Source organism: Diabrotica virgifera, chromosome 2, assembly GCF_917563875.1.
Source record: "Diabrotica virgifera virgifera chromosome 2, PGI_DIABVI_V3a".
In the NCBI taxonomy this organism is placed as follows: domain Eukaryota; kingdom Metazoa; phylum Arthropoda; class Insecta; order Coleoptera; family Chrysomelidae; genus Diabrotica; species Diabrotica virgifera.
Window position 1 is genome coordinate 230,604,766 of NC_065444.1, and position 24,110 is coordinate 230,628,875.

Below are 24,110 nucleotides of genomic sequence, written 5' to 3' on the forward strand. Positions count from 1 at the left end.
TTTGATCTTATCTTCTAACATTTCTTTACTGTCGTCTACGCTTTTCTGTATCTTATCGAATGTTCTAGAAACCTCTTCAAATTTCTCGTCGTTCTGTCTACAAACGTCTTTAATTACTTGAGAAACACTTTCAAATTTCTCGTTGCTCTGTCTACAAACTTCTTTAATTACTTGAGAAGTCTCGTCAAATTTTTTAGCAACGTTCTCGAATTTCTCGTCGCATTTTCTACTAACTTCTTCAAGTTTCTCGTTGTTCTTTATAGAAGTTTCATCGATCTTTTGAGAAATGGTTTCGAATTTCTCATTATTTATCTTAGAAGTATCATCGATCGTTTCAGAAACAGTTTTTAATTTCGATAAGATTGCTTGTTCTGCTGACTGGAAGTGGAACGTCTTTGGGTCTTCTCCGTTCTTCGTTAGGAATTCCTCGAGTCGTGCTTGTAGGACCATCTTGAGCCCACTGCTGTCCAGATCCCGTTCCTCTAGCTGTTCACGGAGCTGTTTTACTGTAAGTTCTTGTAGCAACATCTTTGGTCGGCATACACGTACTTTCCAAAATGTCTTTTAAAAGTCTTTCCGAATACCGAACAATCAACGCACTTTAACTATTCCCGACGAATAAAGTCCAAAAGTCTTTTAAAGTCTTTCCGAATACGAACAATTAACGCACTCCGGTTATTCCCGACGAATAAAGTTCAAAAGTCTTTTAAAGTCTCTCTGTAATTCACTTATTTATATCGCACTAAGTTTACCGAACACCGACACCAACTGTAGCGTGATTAGTGTAATTACTTCTAATTACAATAAAACTAGCGGTTCGTAATTTATATACGACTTTATTTATATAAGTTACAGACGAATTTATCTTATACACTTTAGCTTAAGACTAAACTCTAATAACAGCGCGCTCCGCTTAAATAGCCAATAGGTCCTGTTCTCGAAATGTCTACATATCCCTCGGCCTAATGAATATTCTGGAGATCTTCACTCACAGCGCCGTCGCTTCTATGACGTCACGGCTACTGTTATTCCGACGGTTGGAATTCTCCCAAGCCGGGGACTGTTTATTGCGCCGATTCGAAACTCTTTCGTTACAATACAAATAAATAATGCATGTTTTCCTTTTCATATTTTACCGTTGTTTCCTATCCCTGATCCATTCAGGTAAGAAATGGTCAGAATAAGACGGGGGATATGTATTGTGGAATAACATCATCGGTGATTAGTGTTGCCAAACGGAGGGAAATCTCCCTTTTTGCGGGAATTCTCAACATAAAAGGTGATAGAGGGAAAAAGTTAACTCAAAAAGGAATTTTTGCTTCAGTCCAAATTGTAAATTATTAAAAAAAATCAAAATATTTGACAACAATTAAACATATCTTCTCAGTTTTTTTAAACAGGAGGGAATTTTTTATAAAAGTGGGAATTTTTAAGGTAAGTTGACGGAAAAGGTTTACTCGACGGTTGGCAACACCAAAGCCTTTGGTTGTTGGTTTTGGCACGTTTTGGTGCTGGAATGGCCCATATTGAATTGAATATACCTAAATTCAAATTCGAACGATGTAAAAATACTCATGATAAACTCGAAATGGTAGTCATTTCAATTATGAAAACGAATTTTTAATAATAAACGTTAATACAATTAATGTTTAAACTTTTTACCATACAACAATTTTGAAATGAAATTCGTCCAATACTACCTACATACAAAAATTTTATTAATTATTCTAAAAATAACAAAGTTGATAATCTATAAGGCTAATATTATACTTCCTATACATACATATTATTTTTAAGATATTTTAAAAGTATCTACTAGTAAGTATGTGTTAAGAATATTCGATAAAGGTATATTCTAAGAATACACTTTTACGAATATTCTGAGTTACTACGTACACGAATGTACTCAGTATATTCGGTACGAGAATATTCCTTGAAGTATATGCAAAGAACATGAAATTTAGAATTTTTTTAAGGTACATGCTATGCTTGTACTACGCATATACTAAAAAGAATGTTGGTAGTATATGCTTTGAACATGATGCGAACATCATTGTTATGTGGGTTATTTGTTTCCATTTTATTGTTAATGTAATTTTTCAGGAATCAATATTATGTATTGTCATAACATTCAAAATATTCAATATTTTTTATAAGAAGAAATTTAATAGCATCAGATCAGGGGATCGTGCCAACCATTCCATAAATCATTGCCTCTCTATCTTTGGTCGAGTTAATGTTGATTGAAAAAAAAGAAATAATTGTTTTTCCAATACGTATTAACCTTTTCAGCATATTTTATATAGGTATGTATTTTGATATCCTTTGAGGATTTTCCATACACTAATATCGATTAATATTGATAATAGTGTATAAGAGGGAGAATATTAATGCAAATAAATCTTTTGGTAAATAAATTTTATTAAAAATTTATACCTTTTAATTTTTTTTGACAGTTATCAAAAGTAGGTACTAGATTTTCTGAAGAGGTACAAAATTGTGGTATCTCTACGTTTAATATAAAAATATTCAACGCAGCAAATTATAAAAATAACTTATTTTTAACCAATTTACATTAACGACGACGAATTTCTGGACGACGACTACATAACAATGCAACTCATTAGAAACTAATAATAAAATTAACGATTCTAGTGCAAATGTATCTGATTTATAGATTATATTGGCAAATGTTACCATTTTACTTATATTTACAACTATGCTATACATTTTACATTATACATCTACTCAGTTGCAAGATTATGACCAGAAAAGACGTTTTCCGAACTATCACTTATACACACAGCAAATATCGGCACAGCTATTTTTTTTAAGTCGAGATACAAAATTAAACTATATAAATATTGGCAACATGTTGTCAGCCTGATTGTCTAGCTCGCTTAAGAACAGAATGGGTAGTTGGGGCAGGATTGGGCATCAACTCCAGCTGGGATTTGACCTACACCGTGGGCTTGGTGAGCGTTTGGTGGAGCGTTCCACTGGTTGGCGCCGTTGTTCCATTGGTTGGGGGCTCCTTGGTTGGGGTTGTCCCATTGGGCGATCAAGTTTTGGTTTTCTGAAAACGATAAATGTTAGTAAACGAAGTGTAGCTACTTTTAGCAGATATTAAACGAAGGTTAAAAGGAATCCAGCGACAAAAACTAAAATCCAATGTACTTAACTTTGACGATATAAGCATAAATGGTAACATTTAATTGGCAGAACTGTAACGTCCAGGTGGTACCTACTTAGAATTTTCGAAACAAACATAATAACAAACAAAAACGATGCATCGATGATCTCAATATATCGACTTGGAACATTAAAAAATTGTATAAAGCTGGAAAGCTAGAAAATGTGTGCCAAGAAATAAACAAGTTAAATGTAGAGATGCTAGGTTTTGAGTGAGGTATGATAGCCTAACTAATAAACAACAAAAATTTTGAACAAAACATTTTACTAGGTACTTAGAAAACAATGATCCATATCATTTTAATGGAGTCCGAGTAATAATAAACGATGAATTGAGTCACGAAGTTTCAAATTATATACCAGTCTCCGCCAGAGCAATGATATTTCAAATTCTTCTTAGCCTTTCTCACTAGACGGTTTGGAACCCTCGCTTACAACAACAGACGGCAGCTGTGCCGTCTTTACTCACCCAGTAATATAGCGGACTTAATGCATCCTTTCATATGATACTGTCGTTCAGTCGCACGAAGGTAGTTTCCTTGGTTGTTTGGTACATTATTTTCATTGACACTTTGTGGCTGTTTAAGTAGCTGCATATAAGTATTTTATATTATGATGTCTCAGATTGATAGTGAAATATTAATAACATGAATTGAAGCGAGACCTGTTCTTTGGGACAAAACAGTACAAGTATATAAAGATAGAAACTTGACGAGAAATGCTTGGAATGATGTATGCCGTGCACCTTACCTTCCGATGACCAACCTTTTTTTGTTACACGGATGACCAAGGGGGGAAAATGACCCCAGGTAAAAAATGACAATTAACAAAAAAAATGAAGTTTTTTTTAAATTTTTTTTATGGCATAGACCTTATGTCATTCAGCCAGTCACAACATGAGTATTAGTGGCATGTGTAGTGTGTATGTTGAGTAAGTGTCTTGTTACTTTGCAAAGTCGACGTCATTAGCGTAAAACAATGGAATTACTTGGAATTACACATAATAGACGCTATTTTACTAAACATCAACTTCAGAATATATTTTTTATTCGTAAATTATAGGGATTTTTTTTTATTTCAAAATATGAGGATATCTAGAATGATATTAAAGTCAAATAACAAAATAATGAGTTAAAAATTGAAAATACTTTTGAATTTATTAAAGAAAAACATACGCTGGGGTCACAATTTCCCCCGCTTGGTCATCCGAAGGTTAACAGTGCATTTGACGAATTAGGTGATAAAGAAAAAGACACATTTGGTAAGTACAGCAAAATTATTTATATGTTACTGATAACAATAATTAAAACTGCTAAGTATATTATAATAAACTTTATTTTGCATAGTTGCAATTAACGTTGAGTATAGAGGGTGTTCCATCAATATGTGTGAATATAAAAATGTATAAATCGTATCTTTTTGCGTTAATAGGATGGACCCAATGAATTCGGTTCCTCTTATTTCTCTTTCTTCGACGGTAAAGTAACCACAACGCTATAATTTGATTTCGCTCCATATAATATAACTATACCTATTATTCTACGAAATTATATTTAGCTTTATAGGGTAAACGACTCGGTGAAGACTGGAGTAGGGCGGCGGTCACGTCTTGTGTGAAATTATCTAAAAACAACATTTAACGAGGGGAACAACATTTAAAAATGAGTGGATGACAGAGGGTCTTTTAAATTCTGTACATGAAAAACATAGATTGTAATGTTGTTCTGAAGCTGGTTCCTTGTGGAAATTTTGTAATAAACTATTCTAAATGGGAAATAAGCTACAATTTAACTAAAAAATAATTTTATTAACGTTTTGACGCCCAAATCGGATGTTGAAACGTTAATAAAATATTTTTTTTGATCATTACGATGTATCATTCAATTGTCCTTCACAATACATTTCGAACATTTGTACTTATGGTAGTGGTATTTTCGGGCCGCTGATCACAGTTTAAAGAAGCAGAAGAAGAAAAAGAAGATTATCAAGCTTCTTGACAAGTGACGTCCGCGCATCACTGTTTTTTTTATTTTTATCGCACAAGACATGGGTGGGTTCAAAAGAATCAATGAGCGTACAAATGTTCGAAATGTAGATAGGACAATTATAATTGTCCCTCCTTAACAGGTAAGTCAACCAATCAATTAATTGTCCTTCACAATACATTTCGAACATTTGTACTTATGGGAGCGTACAAATGTTCGAAATGTAAGATAGGACAATTATGATTGTCCCTCCTTAACAAATAAGTCAACCAATCAATTAATTATACATCGTAATGATACATACAGTAGGAAAAATGAAAGAATACCCATGAACGAACATATAAAACACACTGTATTTTCCTGTCACCGTGTCACACAAAAAATTGGCCAGCGCAAGTGCATGTAATAATTATTGTTACATGTACTTGCACTGGACAATTTTCTTTGTGACACGGTGACAAGAAAATAACAGCGTGTTTTATATGTTCGTTCATAGATATTCTTTCATTTTTCCGACTGTATCAGACATCGTGTTATGTACCTACCTCAGCCACAAAGTGTAAATAAAAATAATATTATACCAAACAACACAGCAAAATATCTTCGTGCGACTCAATTCTTATTGTGTGAATAGGAGAGGTGCGTCCAAACTACCGCACGAGAAAACCCTCCTACGTTCAAAATTCTTATAATGTGAAACAGCCCTTAGAGTTTCGCCAACAATATAATACGATGGTAATAAGTATCTAGTACCTACTCAAAAATAACTTCAAATGAAATATTTTCACACCAATAAAAGTTCAGTTGGGCAGGTCACCTCATAAGAATGGATAATGACAGAACACCTAGCAGAACTGTGGTGGGACCTCGGCCAGTATGAATAACAAGGAAGAGGTAGATATACGAAGTGAGAACTGGTGCTAAAGAGATATTGATGATGGATAACTGGAGGGGAGAGAGATACTTGGAAGAGGATGCTGGGGTAGCCCAGGACCCGACTTCGGTTGTAGCGCCATAGGAGAGAGAGAGTAATTCAGACAAGGTTAAATATAAATAGCTGGTACTGATAAATAATCATACATCAATCCTTTAAATACTAGATCTCAATACTAACCATAACCTGGAGCACGAGCTTCAACAAGTCCTTCACCGTGATAATCTCCATCACCAATGTATTCCCCGCTGTTAAGTCTAGATGTAGCATCGTTTCCCCATTGTTGTGGAACAGGAGATGGGTTGTATTGTCCCTGAAACGATCATTTAAACGTTAATATGAAATTAAATTCAAAAACTGAATATTCAAACAAAATATATATCGTAAGAAATAATATAAGTCGAGTAAACAAATTAAATAAGCCAAAAATACGAACAGGGAAATAATATATAGAGGTCTCTTTCAAGATAAAAGACTCGGTCCAACACTATCAGAAGAAACAGACAGCGGACCAGTGATAATAAATGGAGAGGTACTCCCAAGAATATAAAAAATGGAAAGGCTACTGGTCTGCACGAGGTGCCTGTTGAACTATAATTATTAAACGAAGACAAAAAAAAAAAAAAGATTTCAGAGCAGTGTTTGAGGCTAAAGCGTAATAGTCCAGTCGGGTTAGGGTTAGACGAATAACAGACCTAACCTTACTTAATTAATTTTTAGATTCTCCAATACTTTCTATGTAAATAATATTCTCTTCATTAGTAACGATAAAATCATTAGTTTTAAAGATATTTGAAGTTAAAAACGAAAGGGCATAATACATTAATCAAAATAACTGTGCCGTTTTATTTTAACTTCAAATCTCTCGAAAACTAATGCATTTTTGTCGTTACGTATTAAGAGTATATTATTTACATACAAAGTATTGGAGAGAATTTCGAAATGAAATGTCTTACAAGAACATTTATAGGTAATTGAATTAATGAAAAATTACAACTTTGTGTTATTATCGCTATAGCTCGAAAACAAATGAAAATCAAATAACAATAACATATGAGTTATTTTTAATTATTTTTACGTATATTATTATAAATTTTTAAAGTTTGGTGCGTTCCTTTCTACTCACCCTGTATCTTACTAATAAATGAATTCAAAATCGAAATTATGGACTTTAATAAAATTATAAATCAATAGAATAAAGATGAAGTTTGTTTTCAATCCTAATAGTAAAATTAATAATATTTAAAATATTGAAAACATTACTAAAAGATTTTTAAATTGAAAACTTATTGGTACACTTTCCTGGTGACAACCTCCAAGGCCTCTACAATTTGCAAGCACATGGATGCTGCAGTGAAGACAAAGGAAACAAAATCGCGATTCAGGGGACTGGACTGCGCTCCGTATTCTAATTGAAAAGTAAGATTGCTTTGCCTTCGCATTGCAACTGAATAAAAATGGTATACATTTTTATTTTATAGTCGTATTACTCCGTAGAGTAACCAGGTGCATTTTCCGTTGGAACTTTACCAAGCTGCAGACGGGGGATGTGAATTGCATAGTGTAGAATTCCTTCCCTTTGTCTTCACTGCAGCATCCATGTGCTTGCAAATTGTAGAAGCCTTGGAGGTTGTCACCAGGAAAGTGTACCAATAAGTTTTCAATTAAAAAATCTTTTAGTAATGTTTTTAATATTTTCAATATTATTAATTTTACTAGTAGGATTGAAAACAAACTTCATCTTTCAACTGCCAGATGACGCTAGTCACCTAGTAACTTCACTTCAGTTGCAATGGGTGGGAAAAGCTCTCGGTGCTGGTCAATTGGGGTATGGAGAACAGTGCCTACGTTCTCTCCGATGAGGCTTCAATAAGAGCCGAAAATCGCGATTCAGGGGACTGGACTGCGCTCCGTATTCTAATTGAAAAGTAAGATTGTTTTGCCTTCGCATTGCATCTGAATAAAAATGGTATACATTTTTATTTTATAGTCGTATTACTCCGTAGAGTAACCAGGTGCATTTTCCGTTGGACATTTACCAAGCTGCAGACGGGGGATGTGAATTGCATAGTGTAGAATTCCTTCCCTTTGTCTTCACTGCAGCATCCATGTGCTTGCAAATTGTAGAAGCCTTGGAACATGGACCTATTAATAAATAATAAATAACCTCTTTATTTATAGGTCCATGCCTTGGAGGTTGTCACCAGGAAAGTGTACCAATAAGTTTTCAATTTAAAAAGCTTTTAGTAATGTTTTTAATATGTTCAATATTATTAATTTTACTATTAGGATTGAAAACAAACTTCATCTTTCAACTGCCAGATGACGCTAGTCACCTAGTACCTTCACTTCAGTTGCAATGGGTGGGAAAAGCTCTCGGTGCTGGTCAATTGGGATATGGAGAACAGTGCCTACGTTCTCTCCGATGAGGCTCCAATAAGAGCCGAAAATCGCGATTCAGAGAACTGGACTGCGCTCCGTATTCTAATTGAAAAGTAAGATTGTTTTGCCTTCGCATTGCAACTGAATAAAAATGGTATATATTTTTATTCAATAGAATAAAATAATTTAGAATATTAAAAAAACGACTCACTTGGTTCCATTGGTTGTTGTTGTTGTTGTTGTTCCATTGGTTCCACTGTGGTTGAGGTTGGGCATTCCATTGTTGTTGTGGGGCTCCCCATTGTTGAGCAGTTGGGGCTTGTGGGTTGGCAGCTACGGCGGGGTTAGCACAGTTGGGGAAATTTGGGCAAGCTTGTGGACTGACTCCTGCGGGGTAGAGATGTGCTGGCTGGCCACCGGCTAAGGGACCATTCCAGACAGCTGTGGCTACTGCCAAAGAGCAAGCTAATACGACCTGAAAAAATAAATTAGTCATAAATAAAATATTATATACGTATATTTTGTTTCTATTCAACATCTAGTGTGTTTCTATTCGATTTTTGAAAAAGCGTTTGGCAGAGTACGTCATGATATTCTTGACAGCTATAAGATATTCTTGAAATAAAGGACAGATAATAAAGATCTGCGATTAATTCTTAATATATATTGGAATCAGAAAGCTAACATAAAAATAAAAAATAAGACATCACAAGCAATAGAAATACTTGGAGGAGTACGACATTGTTGCATTTTGTCACCGCTGCTATTTAATGTAGGTATATAGTGAAAGCATCTGCCAGAAAGCCCCTTTGCAAGCAAACGAAGCAATCGTAATCAATGGAGTGGTTGTAAATAATATTCGATACGCAGACGAAACTGTACCTACTAGTTGTTGCAAGAACAGTAGAAGAATTACAACGATTACTTACAAACATAACTATCGTTTACAACAATTATGGCAGAAATATCAATATCAAAAAAACCAAGTATATGGTCTTGAGTAAAAACATGACACAATCAGCACATATTAGTATAAACGGCATTCAATTTTAACAAGTATCAAGTTACAAATACTTGGGAACTTTAATAAACGCAACTGAGGACCAAAACAATAAAATAAAAAGACTTCGAAATTGCCAGGGCCACCTTCATAAAGATGAGAAAATTCTTCTACAACAGAGATATAAGCATTTCTCTACGATTAAGAATCCTACGAGGCTACGTATTTAACACGCTATTATACGGTGTAAAGGCCTGGACTCTCAAACAGAACAACATAAAAAATATTGAAAGTTTCGAGATGTGCTGCTACCGTCGAATGCTGAAGATAAGTTGGGTGGAAAGAGTCACAAACTTGGAAGTAATACGAAGGAGAGGAAAAGATCAACAAATTTTGTTAACGATAAAACAAAGAAAACTCGAATATTTGGGTCACCCGATGAGAGGACATAAATACGCATTGCTTCAAAATATAATGCAAGTAAAAATAGAAAGAAAACGGAATTCAGGCCGTAGAAGAATGTCATGGTTGCGGAATTTGAGAGAGTGGTTTGGCTGCACCATGGTAATGGTAATGGTATATCGTGGCAGGGCCCACTTGTGAGCCCTTCAGACACTTAGACCTCCTACGGCGGGTCCATTGTATCACCCCTATCTGGCTGCACCACTAATGAACTCTTTAGGTCAGCTGTAAACAAGGTCAGGATAGCCTTGATGATTTTCAATCTCCGATAGGAGTAGCACAAGAAGAAGAGAATTCATCATCATTAATTGTGCTCCAGCCATATAGTAGAGCTTTGTCCTTCACAAGTCTATTTCGCCACTCAGCCTTATTATTGCCAACCGTTACGAGTTTGCTGCACATATTATTCTAGCATCTTCATTTACATATTTTTCCATCTTAGACAACTCTTCTTCAATCTAATATGTGGCGGATACGGGAACACCTCTTAGATTGGGTGGTACCAGAGAAATGAAATACGGGGTGGACCAAAACCAGCACGTAGCATCTGACCCAGAGTGGGCGGCTGCAAATAGCGTCTGTGTCTAGAGGAATGGGTAAAACGTAGCCTCTGACCCAAAATCGGTTTAGATAGGAAGGACATAAACTTGTACAGTCACGAAAGCGCGAGTTAAGATCAAGGTTCTACGTCCACAGAAGTAGAAATTAGGAGTAGAGTTAGACAAGGATCTGTTTTGTTACCCCTGCTATTTAATCTTTATTTTGAATTTCTATTTAAAGAGGTACTGGAGGATTATGAGGATCGAGTAAAGGTACAGACTTGGGACTAGAACAACTCATCGAACCAACTCGGTCTGTGAGAAATTTGGTATGAAAATAAACATTAAGAAAATCAAAGTGATGTTAATGCGAAAAATGTACTGTAATCATGTATAATAGACGGGTACATTTTGTCATTAGGTCAACAAGTTTAAGTACCTATGTATGATGTTGGATCAATAGCAGCCTAAATACTAATGGTCAAGAATAGAACTGGCCAGAAAATATTTCGAAAAATCCAAAGAACTGCTACGTGATTCTCGAATAAAACTCGAAATTCGACCATGTTTATCCAAATGCTACGTCTGGTTGACTGAAACGTGGACCCCCAAAACATCAATCGTAAATAAATTGGAGGCCTTTGAAATGTGGATCTACCAGAGAATCTTCAAGATTTCATGGATCTCGCATACTCCTAACGAAGAAGTGCTGCTTCGAAGTGCAAACAGAGAAACGAGAACTTTTCCACAATATATGCTCAACTCAGTGGCGTAGCGTAGTGGGAGCGGCAGGGGCGCTTCGCCCAGGCGGCACTTTTTAGGCGGCGGCAAAATTTAACAATAAATTAGTAATAAAAATATTTTGTAAATAGTTAAACCATTTTATATTTTTATCGCAATTAGATATAGGCAACTGTAGAGGCCAAGCATATGATAATGCTGCTGTTACGGCTGGAAAGTATTCAGGAATTCAGCAAAAAATTCAAGTAATAAACCCTAAAGCTGAATTCGTACCTTGCTCAAATCATTCGTTAAACCTAGTTTGTTTACTAAAAACTGACAGAGGCAGGTGAAAGCTTAAACGCTAGGACAGATGCAGGTGCTTTACTAGTTTCGATGCAGTAATTTTCCTTTCTTTGTTTTTTGGGCCTGTGGCAACCGGTGCTACATGAAGTAAATGATGCATACAAATATTTACAAACAAGGGGACTTGACATAAAGCGCTCAGAAAGTAAATGCTGTGCAGATGATATTAACAGAGAAAAGAGAGGAATGGGTAAATGGCGCTGTAGGTTATGCAAAAAATATGTGTGAAAAACTTGAAATTTCCATAAGACCTAGGAGGAGCATAACAAGAAAGCATATTTTTGATGACGGAACTATAGATACTAACTTTTCTTGTAAAAATGAGTTGAGACGAAAGCTGTTTTATTTGTTAGATATAGTTTTTGTACAAATTCGTGAGCGTTTTCAACAGCTATAGAATTTAACGGATTAGTTTGCTTATATAACGCTGGCTATATTATTAGATCCAGTCAACACTGAATGTAATCTAGCTAGACTACGCATCTGACGAAATTGACGAGCAGGATTTCAGGCTGGAAAGACTTCGACTGCGGACTTTCGTTCGAGAGAAGTTTTTCAAAATTGAAATTGATTAAAAATTATTTAAGATCGACAATGAGTACTCTAAGATTAACTAATTTGGCTATTTTATCTATTGAGCAAGAGGTGTGTGATGCGATAGACATTGACGGTGCAATAAAAGACTTTGCTCTTAAAAAAGTAAACGTATAAATTTTTAATTGAAGAAGGAAGTTTTGTTTTAAATTCTAACAAATACTCATATTACTTTTCAATAAAAATAAAAATATAACATTATAGTATCGTTCTAGTTCTCATTAAAAATTGATTTTATTTAAACTTGTCGATCGTCAAGGTGTCCCTAATTTTAAGTGATTGGTACCTAAGTTATATCAATTTGTGTAATTGGTTAAAGTAAAAGAATGTTTGTATTAAGAGCACACAGTAGCGATCAACAGGTAGCAACAAACGCGGTCCAAGATTGCGGCTCTAATTTTGAATATTTTGTCGAGATATTTGGCACACATATTCGTAATATAATAAAGAATGGCGGTACAAAGCCCAATTTCAGAAATATGTTAGTATGTGGAAATTACTCTATAACTAAATAAAATCTTGCAAAAAGAGAGCCTGTACCGCCATTAAGAAAGACAGAAAAATAAACTTTCTTCAAATAAACTTCTTCATTCCGTGCCCAGATTTTGTGTCACATTGGAACTACTAAAAATCGATTTTTTTTATAACAAGAAATCGAACGTCACTATGTGTAGGTATACACTATCTGTATAAAAATTATTGTTTTTGATAGTATAAACGTCACTGTCAGTGTCGAATTACCGACGCACTGTTGCCTCACTTTTGAAAGTTCGCAGAAATTCCGCAATCTTGGACCACGTTTGTTGCTACCTGTTGATCGCTACTGTTTGCTCTTAATAAACGTGATTGTAAAACTTAGATAAAATTTTTTTATTTAAAATCTAACCTGTATAATGCAAAATAATGATAACTGTTCTCGCCAAAAAGTTCTCTATAAGTAATGTATGTAATGTATAGTATACATTAAATTAAAATACCTAAATAAGAGGGCGGCAACATTGTCTTCCGCCCCGGGCAACCGACACTCACGCTACGCCACTGGCTCAACTAAAGAGACGACTAGGAAAGAAAACACTATCGTGGCTAAGACGATAATGGACAATGGACGGAGCTAAATTTTAAACAGCTAATAAGAACAGCCGAAGACTGTGAAGAGTTTGCAATTAATTGTAATAGCCGACCTCTATTGATGAGAGGGCACTTTAAGAAGAAGAAGAAGAAGAAGAAGAAGGAAAAATATATAAATTTTAAGGAAAATGAAATTAAATATAGAAGTAAAACGTATTAATAATCAACTGCCAATGTAAGTAAGAAGATCATCATCCAGCCTCAAAAGTCCACTGATGAACATAGCCCTCTTCCTCTTGTTACCGACCCCGTCTATTTTGCGCGGTGTTTAGTTAGTTGTATCGTTGAAACAAAATAGACTATTGATGATGTACTTTAGATAGGAACTACAACGTTAACAGGGTTTTATTAATTAGACCCTAGGCAGAGAGTGTATTAGGGTGAGTTCTATGCACTTTTGGTACACACACGCCTACAGAAAAATTGTTCTAGATTAAATTGAATATGGAAATATCACCCTTTAAAGTCACAAGTATTTTTTTTACAAAAATGTATACAAAATAAAGCCAAAAAACACGAAAGAAAGCAATTTTGTTTTTTGTCCCATAACTTATTTCCACGGGGATGTAGGTATAGGCATTGTTTCATAGAAAAAAAAGTTCAATCCTTTCTGTTTAAAACGATGTTTAGTAGAAGTCTCTAGAATTTAGAGTTTCCGAAATATGATTTTTCAAATTTCGCCACTCACAGCGATTTTGGGCCATTTTCTTTGTTATTTCGCAAACATTGTTCTGTAACTTTTTTCTTCGCAGCTTTAGGCACCTGTATGCAATGATACATTTAATAGGAAGAATTGTCAATACCTTTAAAATGGTCTACTGTAGAAGGCTGTATGACTATTTTTAAGCAAGATATGGTTTATCAAAGTTTTACACTTTTAATGATTTTTGATATATTTTACGATTATTTAATTTCTCATTATAACTTTTTTTCTTGTACATTTAGGTATATACATTGTGCAATAAAAAAGAAAGCTTATTTTCTTTACTTTAAACTTTTGTACTGTAAAAAATCCTACGGATATTTTGTTTACAAATAGTCCTAAAATTTTTTACAGTACACCATTATTTAAAAATAAAGAAACTATAAGCTTTCTTTTTAATTGCATGATGTGAATAGGTAGGTACACCTAAATGTACAAGAAAAAAAGTTATAATGATAAATTTAAAAAATAATCGTAAAAAATATCAAAATTCATTAAAAGTATAAAACTTTAAAAAACCATAACTTGCTCAAAAATAGTCGTATAACCTTATACAATAGACCGTTTTAAAGGTAATTGACTTCTCTTCCTACTAAATGCACCATTGTATTAGAAAGGCGTAGAAAAAAATGACAGAACAATGTTTGCGAAATAATGGGGAAAATGGCCCAAAACTACTGTGAGCAGCGAACTTTGAAAAATCATCTTTTGGAAACTATAAACTTGGGAGACGCCATTTTAAAGAGTAAGGATGGAAGTTCCTGTGAAGCAATGCCTATACCTATATCTCCGTGGAAAAAAGTTATGTTGCAAAAAACAGAATTGCTTTCTTTCGTGTTTTTTTTGCTTTAATTTTAGGTGATATTTCGATAGTAAATTTAACCTGGAACAATTTTTCTGTAGACGTGTTTGTACCAAAAATGCATAGAACTCACCCTAATTCACACTGTGTCTAGGGACTAATTCACTCCTTTCTCAAAAACGTAGTAGCACTCCGCGGTTTTTTTTATATTTAGAGGTCCAGTGACCATATGAAACAATAAAACTCCGTTAACGTTGAAGTTCCTTTTAACTCTCTTATTTTGAACATAATCAATAGCCTATAACAAACATTAAATGATTGATATAATTATTCACTACATGTGTCTCTTTACACGCCCGTTTACTTGCAGTAATTTATTAAACATATATGCAGCAGTTATGGTTTAATTTATAGTTTGTGTTACTAAGTCGACTTTCTTTCTGTTTGATATTGACATCAGTCAATTACATTACTTTAAAACAGAATTCATTAAAAGCTTTACTCTTGAACATGTACTTGACCTAAACAACTGGGCAATGAAGAATATTTTAGTGCAGGGTTATTTTAAATTTCCAATATGCAGTAAGTAACGACGATTTATAAATGTAGGTATAATTATTTCAATGATGTAATTTTTTAAAATCTTTGCAGATAATTAACCGACAGCACCTTTAGATTATTCGATAATATTCGGAGGAGATCTACTGATGAAAAGTATTATTAATTAATGTCTCAAATAATCGAAAACTCCACAAAATTAGAAGAAAGCAATTGGAATTTACTAAAAAGGAGTCTACTATTGAGCAATAATTTGGTCTAATAGATTTGGTTTTATAGCGACACGCTTCATTTATTATCTCATGTCTCATGTTAAATTCACATGTGTTCAAACCAGATTGTATAAAATAATGGTTTTTTCAGGGTAACACAAATTGCCAGATTGGCCACGCTCTTTGTGTGAACTTCTTAAAAACTACAGAAAGGTTATCAGCTTTTAAAACGCCAGATTTAGTCATTTATCGCCTTTTCTGGCCACATGGTAGAACCGCATATATGATGACATAATAGTTTTGTGGTCTCGGTCAGTATTGACACAGTGGGCACGCAGCGCTGTCACTTCCTCGCTAAAATAACAAACCCTTACGAGATATAAACGAAGCACGCTTGTTTACCCAAAATAAATAAATATATTACTGTTCGTTGTTTTACACTTACTTTAATTTCATAATTATTTCCGTAAACCACCAACGGAACAGTTTCATAAATGCTGTTGGTACGAGAGAGGCTTTGTGCTCAATACAAATCTTATTCCAGAGATGCAGAGACGTCGTAAGTATAAGCATAAGCATGTCTGGTTGATTGCGAGAAAGCGTTTGATCGAGTACTTATAGCACGTCAAGATGATGCCAATACTAAAGAAATAGGAATCAATAACCAAATTCGGAAACAATTAGAAACCTTTACAGCAATCAGACCGCAAATCTCAGAGTTAAAGGTGAACACACCGAATATGTGAAAATCATGCGTCGAGTGAGGCAAGGCTGTATTTTGTCTCCCACTAATCTTCAATCTTCTCTCTTAAAGAATAATTATCGAAGTTTTGTACGGACGTGAAACTGAAAAAGTTATTCTACAAAATGGCACCGGCTAAACAACATCAGATATTTTGCAGATGACACCATAGTATTTGTGGACAACCTAGAAGACCTACAGGAACTACTATTTCTGGTCGCTCTACTCTAACCAATCTTCTACATTTTGTTAACAACTGGACGTCATCTCTTAACAGTTCACAGCCGGTCGACGTTGTTTATCTAGATTTCTCTAAAGCCTTTGACCGTGTTCCTAAGCGCAGACTTCTACATAAACTAGAACATTTCGGAGTTCGCGGTAGTTTATTATGTTGGATTGATGATATCCTGACAGATTGACATTACAAAGTTAGAATTGGCGAATCTTTCTCACAGGACGGGTTAGTGGGAAGTGGAGTGCCGCAGGGTTCTGTTCTTGGACCTCTGCTTTTTACGGTTTATACCAGCGATGTTCCTTACTATGTTTCAAGTAAAATATGGTTATATGCTGATGACACAAAAATATATGCCAATCCTATCACCAACCAGTTAACCCTCCAAAGAGACTTGGACTCTATTTTTACTTGGTGTTCCCAGTGGTTACTACCCTTAAACGCGGAAAAAGTGTAGTGCTTAGAATTGGTAAAAATAATCCACTTGTGCCGTACTTCGTTAACGGACAACCATTAGATTCAGTGTTCTCGTATAACGACCTCGGTGTTATCGTAAACAGCAGCCTAACGTGGTTCGACCATATTCAATCTATTTGTAAACGTGCGAACTCCAGACTATATCTTATTCGGAGGTGTTTTTCGAGAGTTTCAATGCAGTCATTTTGTAAACTTAACACCATTTGCATAAGACCGACTCTTGAATATGCTGGCCCAACGTAGTATCCTGATTTGGTTCGAGACAAAACTTGGTTGGAAAACGTCCAAAGAAAAGCCACTCGAATTCCATTGGGACTGAGAAGACCTTCCTATGAAGAAAGACTCAGTATGACCCACCTAACTTCTGAACTTCGCCGACAACGTAGCGACTTAATAACCACATTTAAAATATTAAAATTCAATTTCGGAAATCTCGACGAAATGTTTACCATCAATCAAGATGAAAGCCTTAGAGGCCACCAATTTAAACTTAAATAGGAGAACCTTTGTACGAGATCAAGACAGAATTTTCTACCAAATAGAGTTTTCGATATTTGGAATAACCTGAATGACAACATTGTCTCAGCCCCCTCTACCAACACATTTAAAAACAGACTTGACCGTTTTCTAATATAGTTGAAATATTTTTTTATGTAAACCCAAATTGTATCTTTTTGTTGTTGTTGCTGTTGTTTTTGTTTATATTGTATTTACTAGTAGGTTACTTATGTAATTTCTTTGTTTTTGGGCATAATAGGGACTTGTCTCTCTGCCCTTGTTTAAGTATAATAGTAATATGTAATAATAATAATAATAAGATATTATGAACAAAATCACGTATTAGTCAACAGTATGGACTTAATATAAACGTTAAGAAGACAAAGCTTATGATCATTAACAAAAAAAAGATAACAGAAGGTTAACTCTACGTCAACCCCTAGTCAAACCCAAAACCACCCCTAGTACCTAGGGTGTTCCAAAAAAAAAACAAAGTTTAAAAATGTTGGTCTCTCCGGATATTTTATGGTGATGGATAGCCTATAAACCGTTAATTTCATATCTCAGCCCAAACCAAAATGTGAACCCTAACACTAGTCCCTAGCTCCCAAAAAATTTTTTTGGGATTTTTAAAGATTTTTAGTTAATTTTCACTTTTCTTTTTTGATCTCCCTTGTTGTTTTTTGGTGATGGGTAGCCTATAAATCCTCAATTTCAAATTTCAGCCCAAAATGTTAACCCTAACCCCTGTCCAAAGTTTTTCAAAGATTCTTAATTATTTTTAATCTATAAATTTTTCTAAAAAAACAACATGTAAACTCAGTTTTAAATTTTATTTTACATACATGTTCAGAAAAAAAAATCATAAGCCATGTTAACAAGTTTAATATGGGGATTAAAATGTAATACCTAAATATTGCCCATTTTCACGTGTATTGGTCTTTCTCAAGATATATTGAGTACCTTTAACTTTTAAAATTATTTTCGTTAAAAAACAACACATTTTTCTAACTAGTACATCTGAATATGAAGGAATATACAAAGCTATTACAAATAATTAATTTAAATGGAGAATAGTAAATACATAAGTAAAAGTTTGTTTAAAAGTTAATAAAAGTTGCCTTTCTGAAATCGGTAATACACTTTGCTTGCTTTTTTCATTTTATACATTTCATTGCCCCTCACAAAACATGAAAAAGCAAAGAAAGTGTGTTACAAGGAATTGAAAACCACCGAAAGTTTATTACCGAGTTCGGAAATGCAACTTTGATTAATCTCTAATCAAACTTTTACTCATATAGTTACTGTTTTCCATTTAAATCAATTTGTAACAACTTTGTACGTTCCTTTATATTCAGATGAATAATTAGTGAGAAAAGCCCCTCACAAAAGATGAAAAGAGCAATCAAAGTGTCTTACAAGTAGTTGAAAACCACAGAAACTGATTTACCGATTTCAGAAAGGCAACTTGAATTAATATTTAAACAAACTTTTACTCATCTAATTACTATTTTCCATTTAAATCAATTTGTAACAAGTTTGTGCATTCCTTTATATTCAGATGTATAATTGTTTTTTTAACGAGAATCATTTTCAGTTAGGTACTCAAGATATCTTGAGAAATAAACGTGAAAAAGGATAAAATTTAACTATATTTTAATCCCATGGTAAACTTGTTATAATGGCCTATGTTTTTTTCTAAACATATAATATGTCAAAATAAAATTCAAAACTGAGTTTTCTTGTTTGTTTTCTTACAAAAGTTATAGATTAAAAATAATTAAAATTTTTTGGAAAACCCAAAAAAAAAATTTTTTTTGGGGGTCTTGAGACAAGGGTTAGGGTTAAAATTTTGGGCTGAAACTTGAAATTGAGGGTTTATAGGCTACCCATCACCAGGAAACAGCCGGGGAGATCAAAAAAGACAAAAGCAAAATAATTAAAATTATTTGAAAAGCCCCAAAAAATTGTTTGGGGGACTTGAGACAAGGGTTCGGGTTAACATTTTGGGCTAAAATTTGACATTGAGGGTTTATAGGCTACCCATCATCTGAAAATAGCCGGGGAGATCAATATTTTTAAACTTTGGTTTTTTTCGGAACGCCCTACCCCTAGTCCTTTTAGTAATATCACTTAGGTATATCCAGTGTTGGCACTCACTAAAGTATCACGAAAATCACTTATCACAAAACTGTCCTTTTGTGCTAAAAACACTACTTACCAGTTTTACGAACATGTTGCTGATTATTTCAAAAATAGTGTGAAGTAAATAGACAATTACACGTTATATATACAACCACACCACACCCTCCTCTAGATATGTAACAGTAACAATATTTTTAATACCGATCCCACACATGGTAGAAGTGAATATAGATTAGTGTATAGAGGGTGATATTATCAATTAGTATAGATTTGATAAAACGGTAATTGCAATATATATTTATCTCTTCTATCTGCTATGCAACACTACCGTAGTCTTTAGTCAGCTCTGATTAGCTATATTTCGCTCGCCAGTTTCTTTTATTGGAGACACTTTCTCCTATTTCAATATATTTCTTAAATTGTCTTTGATTGGCCTATTACATGTCAATCAAGGATTATTTTTAATTTAATTAAGCTTCTCCATTATATTTAAAGATAACAGAAAGTCAACTGTATATAGTGGCGTAACAAACTCCGTTGGGGCCCCAGCAGAATTGGAAATGGGGCCCCCTTTAAAAAATTACTAAATGCGACATGTGTAACAAATACCTATATGTGTTACAGCCCAGTAAATGAAAGTAAAATATGGCGATACCGTGTAATTTTCAGTGTCACCACCGAAGTGGTCAACTCAAGACTTTTCGAAGCTATTTTCTTGTGGTAATTTTGTAATTTACTATTTTTAATGGGAAATAAGCCACAATTTTACTAAAAATTATTTTATTAACGTTTCGACGTCCATACAATCCTTCGACGACGTCCTTCAATACAATGGTATTTTGACAACGGCCTCCGATTTGGACGTCGAAACGTTAATAAAATCATTTTTTTAGTAAAATTGTGGCTTATTTCCCATTAAAAACAGCTAAGACTTTTCGAGTTATTTATGAGTAAAAATGTTTATTGTTCAACAAAAAAAACACGTTTTTATGCGATTTTTCGCAAATAGTTCAAAGAGTAAGTATTTGATCGAAAAGAATATTGTTAGCAAAAATGTAGCTTATAAAAAAATGAAACAAAAATGAAGTCTCTCGACCCAGTAAAAAGTTGTAGCTCATGAAAAGTTTTTCTTATACGTCAAATTCCAAATTGAATATTTTTCAACGTGAACCAACAAAAAAATGACATACTATTCGGGGAAAACTCATTAGAACTTTTTTAAAGTGTTTTAAAAAAAGCTTTATTTTTATTTTTTACACAAGTTTCTAGCAACAAAACTAAGCCAATTACGCTCAATATTTTGAGTTAAGTTAATCCCATTTTTTGGCAAAAAAAATTATGAAAATCTCCCCCTATTTAGCACCCTAAATGAAACTAATCATTATCGCTTTACACATACTTAACTTTTTTTATATGACTTGTAAGTTTCACCGGTTCAAAGTGCTTATTTTTGAAAGGGTTCTAGTTGAAAGGGCTTGAACGAGTCACTAATCACAAGTATCTATATACAAATTTTAAACAACCATATCTTAACTAATTTTTGTCTTACAGAAAAACAAAATAAAGCCAAAATATTTATAAAAGCAAAGCCTACATTTCTTTACTCTTTGAAATGTTTCGTAGCACTAATACTTTTTAAGTTATTTTGAAAAAAAAAGGCATTTTTTCAAAACAAAAAAACTTTTTTTACTATGAAACCAAATTTTTTCAGAAAAAGAACTTCGAACCGGTCAAACTTACAGACCATAAATATAAACAATAAATATTAAAGTAAATAGTAAAGCGCTAACCATAAATTTTGTTTGGGGTGCGAAATAGGGGGAGATTTTTACGATTTTTGTTTTACCAAAAAAGGGGCAAACTTTATTTTGAGCGTAACTCGTATAGTTTTGCTGCTAGAAACTTTTATAAAAATAAAAAATAAAGCTTTTTTTTAGTTTTAGAAAATGTTTAAAACCGTTATTTGTTTGTTATTCTGAGTACACTTAGTTAAACCTGCTTATTAACCTATTTATTTAAAACCGTTATTTGTTTGTTATTCTGAGTACACTTAGTTAAACCAAATAACGGGTTTAAATAAATATGTTAATTATGTAAAGGAAATAATTCACTGGAAATATTTCCTACATGTCCAATGTAAATATCTGATCATTTACTTATTGTCCTTTAATATTATATATGATATGTGACAGATTGTAAATATACTGGGAGTTAATAAAAAAAGAAAGAAAATGTTTATTAGTTTATTTTTTAGTTATTTCATATTGAAATATCCGATTTGGAATTAAACAAAGAAGAATAATTTTTCATGAGCTTCAATTGTGCTTTTACTGTGTCATAGACTTCATGAATAAGTAGGTACACCATTTTTTTTATCTAATAAGCTACATTTTTGCTACACATATTTTTTCGATATCTAATATTTAATTCGATAAATACTTATTTTTGCGTTATTTGTGAAAAACCCGTCTGAAAACGTGGTTTTTTTGTTGAAAAATAAACATTTTTACTCGCAAATTACTTGAAAAGTATTAACATAGATAAAGAAACTCTATAGAACAAAAGTTGCTTATAGTTAGTCAATTTATACATTGCCGGACTTATTTTAAACGTATTTTATTGAAGTAGACTGTAACTTGAACCTAAATCCAAATTGTCAAGAAAATAAGTCCGTCGTGACGCTGATAATTGCATCTATTGGTGTATTCATGCATTTTTTTTATGACAACTTACATTTTTCATCTTTATTGGTATACAATAAAATAGATCAAAAATTACTAAATGATTACATTAGTGCATATCTACAATTCTATTAAATCGGATGGGCAACTTCATTTTCAATACTGCCCTGCTTAAAAACGTATGTATGCGAATAATATAACAACACATTTTTACATATATTAGACGACAAGATGAGCCCCTGACATATTGGGGCCCCGCCGTAAGCTTCATGCTGCGGGGGCCTCTGTTAGGCCTCTGGATGATTGTATCGAAATACTAAACGTAAGTAAAGATTAAAGAGAAACCCCATTTCTAGATTTAGAAATAAGTATTGTTCTAAAATTCGGCAAATTGCAATTCTCAAAAATCTTTCAATAGTCACGTACAAAGCATTATAGTTTATTGTCGTCACCATAAAAGTTTGGGAGACCGGAAAGGATTAAGTTTCTAGATATGAGATGATTCACTTGCCGAATACGCCTATTTAAAAATTTACGTTGTTAAATTTAAACACACAACGTAAAATATTATAACAATAACAGATTTTTACATAATATCAGACAAGATGGGGCCCATGATTGATTGGGGCTCCCGCTGGCTTCATGCTGCGGGGGCCTCTGTTACGCCCCTGTGTATATCAGCCAAACCTCACTAGAAAGAGTGAAGCACTGCAACTCCTCGGCACCATGATGAATGAAGAATGGACCAACAACCAGGAGATAGCGCGCGCATAAGAAAAGCTTGATCAATTACACTTACACTTACCACTTTACAAATTGAATTACAAATGAAGAGTCTTCATAAGAACGAAGAAAAACTGAGCGTGACTGAACACCACCATATCGCGAAAGCTACTGCGGACACATTATGCAAAGTGAATCCATATTGGAAGAAGAAGAACCTGGTTAAAGAACCTCAGAACCTTGGAACTTGGTTCTAAAGAAAATTCTATTCTAGCCAAAGAAAAGTCGTACTGCGGCCAGTTGGCTAGTGTACATCTTCCATTAACATACAAATCCTCGAGTCTTCGGGTAGATATACCTCTGCCACTAATCGATACACATTTTATTTGACCGTGGTGTCTATACGACATGTAACAAGGCTAAATAAAACCTTATCATGGCAACAGTAAACGAAATTATTTGGAGAGGTACTGGAAAGAACCAATGAGGTTAAGTATCTAGGGGTAACCCTGGATTCGAAACTCAATTGGACTACTCATATTAACAATATAACCAATAGGGCTAAGCGACTCTTCTGGAACTGCAGACGAGTTGTAGGTAAAACCTGGGGATTGAAACCAAAGGTGATATGTTGGTTGTACACATCAGTGATACGACCGACAGTCACTTATGGATCAGTACTCTGGTGGAAAAAGACGGCTTTGCAATCTTGTGTGACCACTCTCACCACCCTACAAAGACAAGTGCTTCTAAATATAACAGGAGCCTTGAATAGTACAGGAACGGCTTCATTAGAGGCTATCACAGGTCCCCCTCCGCTGGAATTATATATTTCGGCGGTAGCCTTTATGACCATCCTGAGACTCAAAGCAAACAATACTTCGAGGCCAAATTATGTATTGAATAGCCACACAAACATTACTGGGACTATACTTGAGGAATCCATCTTTATGGTGAACTCAGATATGATGATGACACCAGAACTAATTTTCACTGTGAAGATTAACACAATTATACCATCTAGAGAACAAAAAG

At 33.9% G+C, this 24,110-nt stretch overlaps 1 protein-coding gene across 1 annotated transcript; it reads right to left on the reverse strand.

Annotated features, from left to right (window-relative positions):
• Positions 1 to 2,403: 2,403 nt before the first annotated feature.
• LOC126880474 (bifunctional endo-1,4-beta-xylanase XylA-like) lies at positions 2,404 to 19,912 on the reverse strand. The gene is made up of 4 exons (XM_050644335.1): positions 19,748 to 19,912; positions 8,705 to 8,968; positions 6,292 to 6,424; positions 2,404 to 3,076 (listed from the first exon to the last, which is right to left on the reverse strand). The coding sequence occupies exons 1-4, from the start codon at positions 19,760 to 19,762 to the stop codon at positions 2,901 to 2,903; spliced, it is 588 nt and encodes a 195-aa protein (XP_050500292.1). The 5' UTR covers positions 19,763 to 19,912; the 3' UTR covers positions 2,404 to 2,900.
• Positions 19,913 to 24,110: the final 4,198 nt, after the last annotated feature.

Excerpts from the sequence above, each read along its gene's own strand:
- LOC126880474 (XM_050644335.1), bottom strand. Across the intron at positions 6,425-8,704 it reads ACAACAACCAATGGAACCAA|GGACAATACAACCCATCTCC; the intron begins GTGAGTCGTTTT and ends TGATCGTTTCAG. Across the intron at positions 3,077-6,291 it reads AGCTCGTGCTCCAGGTTATG|AAAACCAAAACTTGATCGCC; the intron begins GTTAGTATTGAG and ends TATCGTTTTCAG.